Consider the following 15,256-nt stretch of genomic DNA (forward strand, 5'->3'; position numbering starts at 1 on the left):
GAACAATGTAGAATGCCAAAATAGTCTAATATAGTAGAAGTATTATATTAGTAAGTAGACAATTATTTATAATTGTTGTAATTACATGCAAGTAGTGCACAGATATTTAAAGTTCTATGATAGCTTTTCATTCTATTTCTTTTTAGGGAAGAATACTGAAATTCAAAGAAATTTGGGAATGACTGAAATTCATATCACTAGTTAATGGCAAAAAGGAATGAAACTAAACCAAATTTCCTTTTCTAGTTAAGTTTAAGAATTGCAGATAAATGAAGGCAATTTTTTGTATTTAATTTTGAAATAGGTTCTTTTAATATTAATTATACAATCATTTTTATGATTAATATATAAGCAAAAGTGTGCTTGAAGAATAACAATGTGACTGCAATAAAAAATGATGCCTTATGATGTAGAATTCTTAACATATTGAGATAACAATATTAAGATTCCCTAAACCAATCAACCTTACTGGTATAGTTTCTTCACTATTGATATTTGATAATTTAGCACAGTTTTGTTTGGAATTAATGGTATCAATTAGACGCGCTATTTACATAATTTAGTGTTATGGTTCTTTTTTAGAGTTTATTTAGTGCTGGCTTTTCCCAAACACTCTGTATTCCTGTGAACAGTTTAATTGTATTATCTCACTTTATTAATCACAGGAAGTCCAGTAATACTGCTTCAAAACTGGGCACAGTGAAAGACCTATGGTCACTTTTAGTACTTTCAAAATGACACAAGAGCAATTAATTTTCAGCTGTATTGTTAACATCAACCTATTCACTTGAAAATGTAACTGCATCTTATTCTTGTTTAAAATTATTGATAAAGAAACCTGTTTTACTCCAAGGGCCAATTTCCATTTATAGTCTCAATTATTCAGCAAGAAAAATAGTGGTATTAGTTGCCTATGCTTTGATATAATGAAAGGCAAAATATCTGGGACGGATCCTGCATAATATTGCTGTCCTTAAATCATTAAACTGTCTTCCCCCTATACACACATACCACAGAGAAGCAATTTTGCTAACTATATGTTCTATTATCCTATTAAATCTCAACACATTAATGTATTTTCTATTACACTAGAACTCCAAAAAATTCTGTTGATTGGATAAGAATTTGACAAGGATGGAATTTATAAATATGGATGTAATTGGCCACAAATTAAATATTTCCTGTGAACCCATACTTAAAGCCCCACACATTATTTCTCTGAAGCATCCAAAATCTCTATCATTTGATCCTACAGTGTTAAAATTACAACATATTTACAGTGTTTATTCTAATTTTCTAACACCATTTTTAATACAAATGTCAGTGATTGCTGATGGAAATTATTAGGAGAAAAAAATAAGAAATATATGGATAATTTACTTTCTGATCCAAAATAGGATAGATTGTGATATGAAATACTGTGTACTGCTGGGTATTCAGTGGAGTAAGAAAAAGTATTAGAGTTATTACTCAGTAATTTTAAAATTCATTTTATCCTTCATGTATAAATTCACATCTAAATTAACTTAAAAGATCAGATGGATTTTGTTGAACTAGTAAGATCTTTATTAAAACAATTCCAAAATTGTTCCAAATCCACAAAGTAATGACAGACTTTCTAATATTTCTTCCACTTTCATGGTGGATGGTTTTATATGCTTCTGAACACACCCTACTTTAAAGACTAGTGTGTGTCAGTATAAAAAAATGCTCTGTGAGAACTTAGTTCTTTAAATACACACATGCACATGTGCACACACACGTACATATGTGTGGATCTGTCTATATAATCATTTCTCTTACCTAATAAAAAAATTACTGGTAATTGCAAGAGAACTAAACAGAGGTCTCTAAGTACTTTTGCCATGCTTACTTACGCACACAGGATGGAAGTTGACCAGACCAGTTGTGATCCTGTTGACATATTCTCACTGAAGAACCAATCAGTCGAAAACCAGGATTACATTGATAAACAACTGTGTCTCTGTATCCATAATTTTCTCCAATAACTTGACCATTCACAATAAGCTCTGGAATTCCACAGTGGCCCGCTGAAATGGGTCAAAATAATATTTTTAATATTGTGATCTAAGTTTTATTATGATTTGTATATTTGTATACATATATAACATTACTAATCTTTAAATGTTTACTTAGAAGCATGCCAAAAATAAGGCAAACACAATTATATAACATTAAGATAACTGTAATATACTTAACAAAATGCCTAATATTGGGGAATTAAAAGAAAACACACTTCTAGTAACAGTTGGGCCTGGAAGAAATTAGCAAACATTTCAATATGTATAAAAATGAAAATATAGCATGTAAAATTTTGAGGAATACATATGAAGTATGCTTAGTGAGGAGCTTTACAGTGTTAAATGCTTTTATTAGAAAAGAAGGAAGATATAAGATGAAACAAGTAATATTTCACTTTATGAAGAGGAAAAAGAAGAGCAAAATAATGAATAGGAAAAAAAAAGCCAAAATAAGTAAACAGAAGAATATATTAAAGACATTTACAGAAATCAAGGAAATAGAAAATAGAAAAATAATAGAGAGCATTACCTAAGCTAAAAATTCTTTCTTTAAAAATAAGAGAGAATGTTCAAATAAATAAAATCAGAAATGGAAGAAGAGAAATTACAACTGATAGCACAGGAATATAAAGAATTATAATAGACTACTAGGAACAATTATACACCAACAAATTACAAAAACTGGAAGAAATGGATAAATCCCTAGAAATTTACAATCTTTCAAGAATGATTCTTGAATAAATAAAAATCTGAACAGACCAATCACTAGTATGTGATTGAAACAGTAATCAAAAACCTCTCAAAAAACAAAAATGCAGGACCAGATGGATTCACTGGTGCATTTTACCAAACACTCAATACTAAATAGCTATTCTTCTCAAACTTTTCCAAAAAAATTATAGAGCAGAGAAAGCTTCCAAGCTTATTTTATGAGGCCAGCATTACCCTGATACCAAAACCAGATAAGAACACCACAAAAAAAGAAACCTACAGACTAATAACCCTAATAAATATAGATGCAAAAATCCTCAACAAAATATTGGCAAACCTAATACAACAATACATTAAAATGATCATACACCATGATCAAGTGTGATTTATTCCAGAGATGCAAGGATGGTTCAACATCTGCAAATCAATCAGTGTGATATACCACATTAACAACATAAAAGATAAAAAATCATATGATCATGCTGAGAGATGCAGAAGAAACATTTGATAAAATTCAACATCCATTTTTGATAAAAACTTTCAACAAAGTGGATATAGGGAGGCAATGAATCTTAACACAATAAAGGGCATATATGACAAAAACCTACAGCCAATATCATATTGAACTGTGAAAATCTAAAATCTTTTCCTCTAAGATCAGGAACAAGATAAGGATGCTCATTCTCCTCACTTTTATTCAACATAGTATTGGAAATCCTAGCCACAGCAATTAACAAGGAAAATAAATAAAAGGCATCCAAACTGGAAGGAAAGAAACAAAATTATCACTATTTGCAGATACTATATACAGAAAATTCTAAAGATGCTACAAACTATTAGAAGTAATAAATGAATTCAGTATACAAAATTAATATACAGAAATCTGTCATACTTCTGTACAGTAACAATGAATGATCAGAAAGAGACATTAAGAAAACAATCTCATTTACAACTGCATAAAAAAGAAGAAAATATCTAGGAATACATCTAATCACAGAGGTAAAAAGCTTGTACTTGGAAAAATATATTGAAGATGGCACAAACAAATGGAAAGGTACCCCATGTTCATGGGCTGGAAGAATTAATATTATTAAAATGACCATACTACTCAAGGAAATCTACAGGCTCAGAGCAATCCCTATCAAAATACCCAGGATACTTTTCACAGAACTGAAACAAATAATTCTAAATTTTGTATGGAAACATAAATAGCCAAAAGAATCTTGAGAAAGAACAAAGCAAGAGGTATCACACTCCCTGATTACAATCTATACTACAAAGCTACAGTAAACAAAACAGCATTGTGCTGGCACAAAAAGAGACATATAGACCAATGGAACAGAATAGAGAGTCCAGAAATAAACCCACACTTATATGATCAATTAATCTATGATGAAGAAAACAAAAATATAGAATGGAGCAAAGGCAGTCTCTTCAATAAATACTATTGGGAAAATTAGACAGCTATATGCAACAAAATAAAACTGGATGACTTTCTTACACCATATACAAAAATAAACTTAAAATGGATTAAAGACTTACATATAAGATGTGAAACCATAAAGCTCCTAGAAGAAAACATAAGCAGTATGATGTTTGACATCATCCTTAACAATAATTTTTTAGATCTGTCTTCTTTGACAAGGATAACAAAAGCAAAAATAAACAAATGGGACTACATCAAACTAAAAAGCTTTTGCATAGTGAAGGAAACTATCATCAAAACAAGAATTCAGTCTGCTGAATTGGAGAAGATATATGAAAATCATATAACTGATGAAGAGTTAATATCCAAAATATATAAAGAACACATATAACTCAATAATAAAAAAAAACCCAGATAGTCCAATTTAAAAAATGGGAAGAAGATCTGAATAGACATTTTTCCAAAGAAGACATACAAATTGCCAACAGGCACATGAAAAGATGCTTAAAAGCACTAATCATCAGGGAAATGCTAATCAAAACCACAAAGAGGTGTCATCTTATACCTGTCAGGATGGTTATTATCAGAAAGACAACAAGAAATAACAAGTGTTGGTGAGGAGATAAAGAAAAGGAACTCTTGTGCACTCTTGGTGAGAATGTAAACTGGTCCAGCCACTATGGAAAACAGTATGGAGATTCCTCAAAAAATTAAAAATAGAGCTTCCATTCCACTACTGGGTATCTATCCAAAGGGAAAAAATAAACACTAATTCAAAAAGATTTATGCACCTTCATGTTCATCGCAGCATTATTTACAATAGCCAAAATATGAAAACAACCTGTGTCCCTCAATTGATGAATGGTTAAAGAAGATATGATACGCGCGCACACACACACACACACACACACACACACACACACACACGCACGCACAATGGTATACTACTAAGCCATAAAAAGAACAGAATCTTGCCATTTGGAATAACATGGATGGGCCTTGAGGGTATTAACCTAAGTGAAATTAGTCAGACAGAGAAAGACAAATACCACATGATTTCACTTATATTTGGAATCCAAAGAACAAAAAAAGCAAACAAAACAAAACCTAGAGTATAGATACAGAGATCAGATTAGAGGTTGCCAGGGGGAGGAGGGTTAGGGGGAATGTGAAATGGGTGAAGGGGATTAAAAAGTACAAAATTCCAGTTATAAAATAAATGTCATGGGGATGTAATGTACAGTTTGGGGAATACAGTCAATAATATTGTATTAACTTTGTAAGGTGACAGTAACTAGACTTACTGTGGTAACCATTTTGTAATGTATACAAATGTTGAATCACTATGTGGTACAACTGAAACTAATATAATACTGTATACCAGTTATACCTCAATTTTTAAAAAAAAGAAAAAATATAGTAGACTAAGCAAAGAGAAATATGACAATGTAACACAGTCAAGGTAGTCAAAAGTTAGAAGCTTTACAAAAGAGTCAACAACATTGTTAGACTCCTAGCTAATCCTATCAACACACACAAAAAAGAGAGAACAAAATTACCAATAACAGGAATGAATGAAGTGACAACACTACAAAGCCTACAGATGTTAAAAGGATAAGGGAATATTAAGAACTGCTTTATGCTGATACATTTAACAATTCAGAATAAAAGGACAAAATCTTTGAAAATTCTATCATCCAAAACCTAACACAAGATAAAATAGAAAATATGAATAGTCCTTTATCTATTAAAGTATTGCAATTCTTAAACAATAACCTCCCCCCCAAAAAAAAGACTCGTTTTTTCCCAGTAAAATATTCAATCAAATATTTAAGTAAAAAAGCAAGGAAAGAAACAAACCAAAAAACACCAATCTTACACAAACTCTTAGAAAATAGAAGAAAAAGAATCATTTCCTAACTTGCCTAATGAGGTAACCATAATCCCAATATTAAACCTGTAAAAGACACAGAACAAAATGTCCTTCATGAACATAGATGCAGCACTGTTTAAAAAAATTTATAAAGTTAATACATGTAAAATACATCATGATTATGTGGGGTTTATCCAGAAATGACCAATTGGTTTAAGATGAAATATTGACCACTGTCATCTGCCATACTGACAGAATAAAAAGAGAGAAACATACATGGCTATTTCAATAGATGAAAATCATTTGGCAAAATTCAGTACCCAATCATGATAAAAACTAACAACAATTAGCAATACAAGGAAACTTTCTCAACCTTAGAAATACATCTAAGGAAAAAGTTCATATTATATTTATTGATGAAATATTGAATTCTTTCCTCCTGATATAGGGAACAAGACATGGATGACCACTCTCACCAGTTCTGTTTAACATTGTTTGGTGGGCCCTTTCTAGTTCAATACACTAATACAGAGGAAGAAAGTAAAAACGTAAAGTAGGGAACAAAATAGTAAAACTATTTTATGCTCAGATGACATATACATAGACAATGTTATTTTAAGAAAATCCTAAAACAAGTAAGTGAACTTGCAAAGAGGCAGGATATTAGATAAATATTTTGATTAATTTTATTTTTATGTACTAACATCAAACAATTGGAAATGTAATTAAAAATGAACAATATCACTTATATTAGTGTAAACACACTAACGATTCCGTGGAATAAATTTAGCAATAGGTATACATGATCTCTATGGTAAAATTTTTAAAAAATATTTGCTATTGCAAAAAAATGAAAGAAGACCTTAATAAATGAATAAATATACTAATGAATAAATATACTAACTTTACCATGTTCAGGAATTAGAAGAGTTAACATTGTTAGATGCCAATTCTCCCCAGATGATCTACAGATAGAATGCAATCCTACAGTCATTTTAAAAATAAACAATTAATAACCAAATTCTAAAACATATATGAAACTTCAAAGGACATAGAGTATCCAAAGTCATCCTGAAAAGTAAGAACATATTTTGAGGACATACACACAAAATTTCAAGATTTATAATAAAATCTATTCAACCAAAAGTGCCAGACACACTTCTGGAAAAAACAAACAAACAAACAAAAAAACCCTCAACCTTACTTCATGATATATAAAACAACAAATGACTAAAATAAGTCATAGCTATAAAGTAAAACTGAAAACTGTAAAGCTTCTAGAATAAAACAAAAGAAAATCTTTGTGACTTATGGTTGAGCAAGGTTTTCCTAAACAAGACACAGAAAGCAATAGCCAGAAAGAAAAAATGATAGATTTTACAAAGATTGAAAACTTCTGCTCATTAGGACACCATTAAGAAATGAACAGGAAAGTCATAGGCTGGGAGAAAATATTTTAAAAATAAGAATATATAAAGAACACTATAAGCCATAATAAAAGGCAATTAAATATTAAAGATACTTCAGGAAAATTTACAAATGGCCAATAAGCCCAATAAATTGTACTCGATCAGTAGTCATCAAGACAATGTAAATTAAATCTTGTAAGATACCTTTTTGCACCCAAGAAGTTGACTAAAATTAGAAGACTGGCTATACCATATGCTGGAGAAAATATGAGACAGCCAGAACTCTTCCAGAAATTTTATTCCAGAGTATGCAACAGAAAGGAATACACATGTCCACAAAAAGACTTTTACACAAATGTTCATAACAGCATTACTCATAACAGCCCCAAACTGGAGAGAGTCCATGTGTCCATCAACAGGGGAATGGCCAAAGTTTGGCATATACACACAATAGGATTCTACTCAGAGATTTTTTTTTTAAATTACTGATATACACAACAACATGAATGAAAGAGAATGAAAGAAACCTTACATGAAAAGGGTACATGATTTAGGATTCCCTTCATATGAATTTCTAGAACAGGGAAAACTACCATATGGTGAAAAAAAAACAGAACAGTTACTGTCTCAGTGTGTAGGGGAGGAGACCTGCAGATTGACTATGAAGGGTTATGAGAAAGCTTTCTGAGGTAATGTTAATGTTCTACATCTATAGAGTGTTTAGTTACATAGGTGTACACATTTGTCAACACGTATCTAACAGTGTATTTATGATATGTGCATTTCACCATAGGTACATTTACCAACATAAAAAAAGAAAGGAACCATGAGCAAATATTGAACTCTAGCTGAGTATAGCTGTATATAGAAACATTTAACAATGCAGTGTACTGAATTTGGGAACTTCAAAATGCATCAAAAAGTAAAATGAATTGATGGATTGACAGAGGCATTTAAGGATGAATAGATATGTGATAAGCAAATACAACAAATGGCTAATCATAAAATCTAGGTGGTAGGCATATGTATATACATAGTCAAGTCTGAATTGAAAAATTCATAATAATTGGGAGTTTGGGAATAAATGCACTATATTTAAAGAAACAATCATAAGCACATTCTAGTGGCCATTCTAGGCCAAAAGTTTCTGGGGCATAAGGACAAATTGTTTGCAGTCATGAGAAGAATGACTGGGCTACATGACTTCTTAGGTTAATTCAAAGCATAAGATTCTAGGATCTGCTTATTTGGCAATTGCACTTTCCTCCTACTGACACACTTTTGAGTTTATATTAGCCGTCAACATTACATCCTATGCAAGAATATTGTTGTCTTTATAGACTGAGAGACAGTGTTTGCTTATAAACATTCCTTTTATGCCCTCTTTCCACAGAACAGAATCAGGATTCTAAATAGGTGAGTAAAACCACTTCTTATATACAATATTCAATAAATAACATATAACATACAATAGTAGTTCATCGGGGCAAAGAGTTATAAAATATAGTATTTTAAATTTAGTTTACATATATTTTCAAATGCATTAGTAAACTAAGTAATCTGTAATTAAAATAAGCATAACCAAAACCAGGTTAGAAACTAGTAAGAAATATTTTATTTTATCATTTAATCCTATATTAACACATAATGATTTAATTTCTTTACCATTTTCTTTTTTATATAATAGTCTTATAGCATAGTCAAATAAATATGTGTACTCTTATAAAGAAACCATTGTTACTGGGTTTCCAAGTACACCTACTAACAAATATTCCTGAGAGGTTGAAAAAAAGAATTTTAACCAAAATCTCTAGCTATACCCTTTCAAGTTTCAAATAATGATTGTATCACCATAAATATTTTCAAGCTTATTATCAAAACAATACATATTTAAACTGCTAAAATATAGACTTTTCTGCCATATGTCATATTTTTAAATAGTAAAATTTTAGAGACAAAACATTGTACAAATTCAGCAACACCTTGTTCATAATAATCAGCAATTTTAAAATTAGTAAACCTAAAGATTATGCTTTGTTCCCAACAGGCAAGTGAGTAGTTATTATAACAATTATTATTATTATCTAATTCAATACTTTCTGTCTTTTCTTGAAATAATTTTAGAGAAAAATAAAGCATAAATCATACTATTCTCTTAATATTAAGATAATTATTGAAGTCTCTGTAAAAAGGGATAAAGCCTAAATAATAATATTCCTTTAATAATAAGAGAAGGGGTAAGAAGAACTAGCTATTCAGTCTCTTAATGAACAGCTTTTTACAGTGAATTAAAAAACCCTAAGGGAAAAAAACCCTATTTTCCTAAAATCAGGTTTGAAAAATAGATTTTTAAAGTTTTAATACAAAGTAATACTACACATGTTGAAGTGTTAGGAAGTAAAAAGGGAGAAAGATATTTAAATGTGGAACTTGTTTTTCTTCTTTAGTCATTACCTTAAGCAAATAGGTGAAAGGAGAATTGACTATGGTTTAGAATGAATTAACTGTTACAGCAATGAATCCAGGTGAGTATGCAGACATATAATTTTCAGCAATTAGTTTTTACCTTTTATTTTCACCATGCCTGGAAGATAAATGTGTCTCTCCTTAATGACATAAGATTCTCATTTGGAATGCTAGTTGCTTAACTTTAAGAGTTATCTGTTTAATAGCTTTTCTACCATGAGATATTTTAAAAGTTAAATATTTTCCAGTTTTTATCATCCTTACTGAGTGAATATAAATTATCATCTCATATTATGAAAAAGGGCTGCCTTTCTAGAGGGAGAAAAAATGTTTGGTTAAAATGACGTAAAAATCTGTACCTAAGCATCTGGTTTCCGATCCACTCCAAAGACCTGAGGAAAAGCATTCACGTACAGCAGAGCCCACAAGCATGAATCCTGAATCACAGGTAAAGATGGCCGTTGAGCCATATGAAGTTTGAGTTCCAATCTTATTTCCATTTGGAGGTGTAGGTAGTTCTCCACAGGAAATAACTTGAAAACAATAAAAAAATAAAAACTCTTTTTAAAGACATAGTCAATATGAACTTGTAACAAAACCATGCTATGATTTGATATATTTACAATTGAAATTGACATTTGTAAAACATGTTTGAATGATTATGAAAGTGTAGAGAAAATAGATGACATAATTTAAAATTTATACCCTTTGAGTTCCCATAAATCTTCTAAGTAACAGTGACATTTGATGAAGATATTTTGTTTACATTTTTTGCATAGCCAACCTGGTCACCCAACAGGTTGTAATGAAAAAATAATAATAACAAGATTAAAGGGAGGATAATTTATTAGTCCAAAGTCTTTCTCTGACTTATCAAGTGACATTGGGCAATCCCTTTGACTTACCTGAGCCAGTTTCCTCATTAGCTAAGATCGTAAGTGCAAATAACTTTTGTTGCACACTCTAGAGTTTATAAAGCCCTTTACATGTGAAATATCATTTGATTCTCACTAGAACCATTAGATTATAATTATATTTCATATTTTGGTTTTAGGTTTTAAAAAAATCTAAAAAATAGAGATTAACTGACTTGCTAGGTCATTCAGAACCCAGCTCTTATAACACCTTCATATTTAAAGACCACAAATGAAATTTCTTTATAGAAGAAAAACAATAATAGATAGCATTTATTGAGTGCTTCTGTACCAGACACTATTACTAATGCTTCATCTTACGTAATTCTCAAAACAACTCTATGAGGTATGTGTAATCATTATCTGAATTGTGTGCACTAGGATATGGACACATAAAAGGAAAGTAACTTTAATAAGATTCCACAGCCTATAAACAGCTAAATCAAAATTTAAACCCAGCCGTTTAACTCAAGAATTGAATACTTAACCACCAGCCTTTATTCTGGCTCCCGCTCTGGCTTCCAGCTCTAGGCTTTAGGATTCTATTAGACAGACAAATAGAAAATTTGCAGACTTTAAAAAATTGCATGTAGAATTTAAGATGTACTGATTGTTTTGAACTAATCCCACAAACAATCCTTTGAGGTAGCTATAATATTTATTACTATTAATAATACTGATATTTATATCATTTTAATTTCAAAGATGAATAAATGGAGGACCAGAAAAAAAGTACTGTTCTTTCCATTTTTCTCAATGAATTGTAATTCTTAGATTCCTGTCTTTCCTGCATTCTCCTGTGGGCAAGAACCTGATCTTATGTAGAACTTAAATTTTTCTACATAATAAAGAACTGAACACAAAGAAAACAGACAAACATTTGTTCAATAAATGCTTCTGCTGTAGATAATTTTTTTCCTTCTCTTTGAAACATCCTTATCCCATGTGCCCTTTTAATGAAATTATAATGGAAGAAGAATGAGCCTAGAGGAAGATCCTGGGTGAAAACCCAAAAGAGTAAAGCAAAAATTTACAATACATATGCAATATTTTTAGAATATGTAATATAATTTAGATATGTATTTTGAGATTTTTAATTCATCAATATGATTATCTTATAGAAACTGGCAACCCCCAAATCCTATGCTTAATATGGAGATTAAGAAAATGAATATTCGTAAGTAAAATATTACTAGGTACTTGCGTACTTACTATATATAGTTATCTGTTATGTTAAAATTTTAGTCTCCATAATCCAGACTTCAAATGTTTTATTAGTTTATTTATAAATTATGTATCCATATCATAAATGCTGTAAAACTGTGTTGAACATGAAATGAAAGGATGAATTTTCAGCCTAGCATATTTCCTGGTACTAAGTAAACTCAATAAATGTAGTAAAGAAAGTTCAAAGGAAGATCAAGATATTTCATCTGATTATCCTACGTTGTTAGCTTATCTACATTAGACAGACACTAGCTATTTGTATTATAAGAATGTATGAAAATAGAATGACTAAGATGTTCAGTTTGATTCAATAAATATTTATTGAGCTCCTGCTGTGAATCAGGATCTAGCTGATATTTTCAACGTGTAACACCATTAAATCATAGTAATAACTATGAGATAGGTATTATTGTAATTTTCTGGTATAAGAAATAGAATAAACATCATATAACATCAAAAGGCAGAGCTTTTAATTAGACTCCATGGGTTGAAACCCAATAATCCACCATTTATAGGTTCTGTGACTTGTGTAACATGATAAAAATTCTTGAGTTCATTTTCCTTTTTGATAAAATAAATATAATAATATCAACTTATTTATAGAATGGGAACTAAGGAATAAATGAAATAATACATGTAAAGGGCTAAAAGCAGTGTGTAGTTGTTTTAATAAATGATAGACCTATAATCCAAGGGAAGGATTTCTGAATCCAAAGTCCCTTTCTTTTTTTTAATAAGCATTTACAAATACCAAAAACAGTTACAAAATTTTAAGATGACTTGAGAATAAATGACCTTTTAAAGTAATATTAGCTCAGTATTGCTCTAGCATATGTAGAAAATAGAAGTGATCAAGCAACTGAATCACCAAGGATTGCATATGAAATAAGTTTAGCTGAGTGTATACTTACTTTGGCAATATGGTCTTTCATTTCTCCAACTCCAAGTACCATTAGGAAGACATTCAATAGAAGCAGGACCTAGTCCATGATAACCAGGATCACAGCTGAAAACTACCTTGGTTTTGTATTCATAATGGGAACCATTCACAATTCTCCATCTTCCGTGTTCCAGAGTAAAGGAGTTGATGCTTGGGCATGTAACAACTATACAAAAACCAAAGAGATAAATGCTAATAAGTCAGTCATGTCTGTTCTGCTTCTTAATTATATCTCATGTCTATTCCATTCTTAGTTCACCATTTCCTGAGTTCCTTCACTATTGTGCCATAAAAGGTCTTTAGCAATTTTTTTTTTCATGTTAATCTATCTACTCCCTCAGTTCTATGGTACTGTTGGCAGTTCCTTGAACATGTCATGCTATTTCACACTTGAAAGTCTTTGTACATATTATTCTATATACCTAGAATCCCTTTTATTGACTTTTCCATTCTTTTTTTGGATTATCATTTCCAAGTTTATTCTTTAGTACAGGAAGACATGAAGTATATTTTAGTGATGAATCATTCCAATAACATTAGTTTGTTAAAATTGTCTGATTTTCTTGAAGCTGATTTAAAAGTATTCTTTTTTTTTCTTTTTTCCCAGCTTTACTGAGTTATATTTGACACGAAGTGGAAAAAAGGGAATACTTGTACAAGTTGTGAATGTAAACTGGTAAAGCCTCTATGGAATACGCACATACAGCAGTATGGAGGTTCCTCAAAAACGGAAACTATAACTATCATATGAATCACCAATCCCACTTCAGTATATATATCCAAAGGAAATGAAATCAAGATCTCAGAGAGATATCTACACTCTCATGTTCATTGCAGCGTTAGTCACAATAGGAAAATACAGAAATAACCTACTCTCTTTTCTTTAAATGTTTTGGAAGGACTATATTTTGAGGAAATTTGTTTTATGAGAATGATCTTTTTATGCAAGACTTGGGATATAAACTTCAGCTAATTCAAAACTTGCTCAGCATAAGTAGACACATTATTAGACACTTATGTTAAGATTGCAAATAATTTAACAACCCCATTTTAAATGAAATCATAGCTAAGTTGAAATGTTAGTACTAAATAGAATAAGTAATTGATTTATAGAGAAAAATCAAAGACCTTATTTAAAGGAGCATTTTCTAATCCTTTTCTACCAAATATTTTATCTGAATTATTTTCTATAACCATTATATAATATTCATTTACCTATTACAGTATTGATGGCAGGAATGAGAACTATTCTAAATGTAAGTAACCTGAAGAATTCTGACAAAAGTTAAATATTATGGATCATCTCATTAGCATCATTTATGTTTATAAAAATCAGTTGAATGTATTAAAATATAATTTTATTAATGTAAACAAAATTCTTTTTCAAAGACCTATGCATTGAAAACACATGCTGATTGATGGATGACTTTTCACAAAATAAATAAAACGTTGCTGTGTAAGATAAAATGCCACTTTATTTCTTTGACATAAATATTCTGGAGCTTCTGGAAATGAGTAAAAATGTCCTTATACTGTATTTCAGTTCTTCCTAGTACAAGACAGCTTAATTTACTTTTATTTCCCTCTTAGACATCATTTTAGGGAATGGTTTTAAAATCTGAAAAATACATAAAATTTCAGATCATATAAGATGCCAGTAGAAACACAAGTGATGGAATTTCCTTAACATACATACCAACACAGCGAGGAGTCTTGTTATGATTGCTCCAAGTGCCATCTGATTGACAGACAGCAGTGGTAAGTTCCTTAGATGACAATCTATATCCATCATTACAAAAATAGGTAACTCGGGTTCCTACCAAGTAGTCTGTTGTGAGTATTCCTCCATTTGTTGGAGCTTTAGGAATCCCACAGGAAATTGCTAAAATAAATACATACATACAAAACCAAAGAAACAGAAAAATAATTAGATAAGTCTCATAGAGTATAAAGCACGTAAAACTATTTGGAATTTTATTAATTCCTCTGAAACAATTTCAGAATACCTTCACCAAAACCTGTTTTGAACGACATCTTTCTGAATCATTTAGTTCAAACTCTGATTCAATGTGTTTTTAAATTGGTGAATCCATACACCATTAATCCTTTATTTCTTGGTTTCTTACTTAGTTTCTTGTCAGCATGCACATGGTTATCAGCATGCACACAGATTACAAGAGAAGGCAAGTTAAGTAAATATAGAGTGTATTAGTGCTAATTCATGTCTGGATCTAGCAAGTTAGGTCAC

At 30.4% G+C, this 15,256-nt stretch overlaps 1 protein-coding gene across 7 annotated transcripts in view; it reads right to left on the reverse strand.

Annotated features, from left to right (window-relative positions):
- CSMD3 (CUB and Sushi multiple domains 3) overlaps positions 1-15,256 on the reverse strand; it is a 1,102,347-nt gene that overhangs the window by 64,768 nt on the left and 1,022,323 nt on the right. For all 7 annotated transcript variants that reach the window (XM_059042775.2, XM_067017123.1, XM_067017122.1 and 4 more), the window contains 4 exons: positions 14,705-14,890; positions 12,980-13,174; positions 10,287-10,460; positions 1,878-2,051 (listed from right to left, as the gene is read on the reverse strand). In XM_059042775.2, coding sequence (XP_058898758.1) covers positions 1,878-2,051; positions 10,287-10,460; positions 12,980-13,174; positions 14,705-14,890 — 729 coding nt within the window. The remainder of the gene's footprint in view (positions 1-1,877; positions 2,052-10,286; positions 10,461-12,979; positions 13,175-14,704; positions 14,891-15,256) is intronic.

The sequence above is a fragment of the Kogia breviceps genome, chromosome 17 (assembly GCF_026419965.1).
Source record: "Kogia breviceps isolate mKogBre1 chromosome 17, mKogBre1 haplotype 1, whole genome shotgun sequence".
In the NCBI taxonomy this organism is placed as follows: Eukaryota; Metazoa; Chordata; class Mammalia; order Artiodactyla; family Physeteridae; genus Kogia; species Kogia breviceps.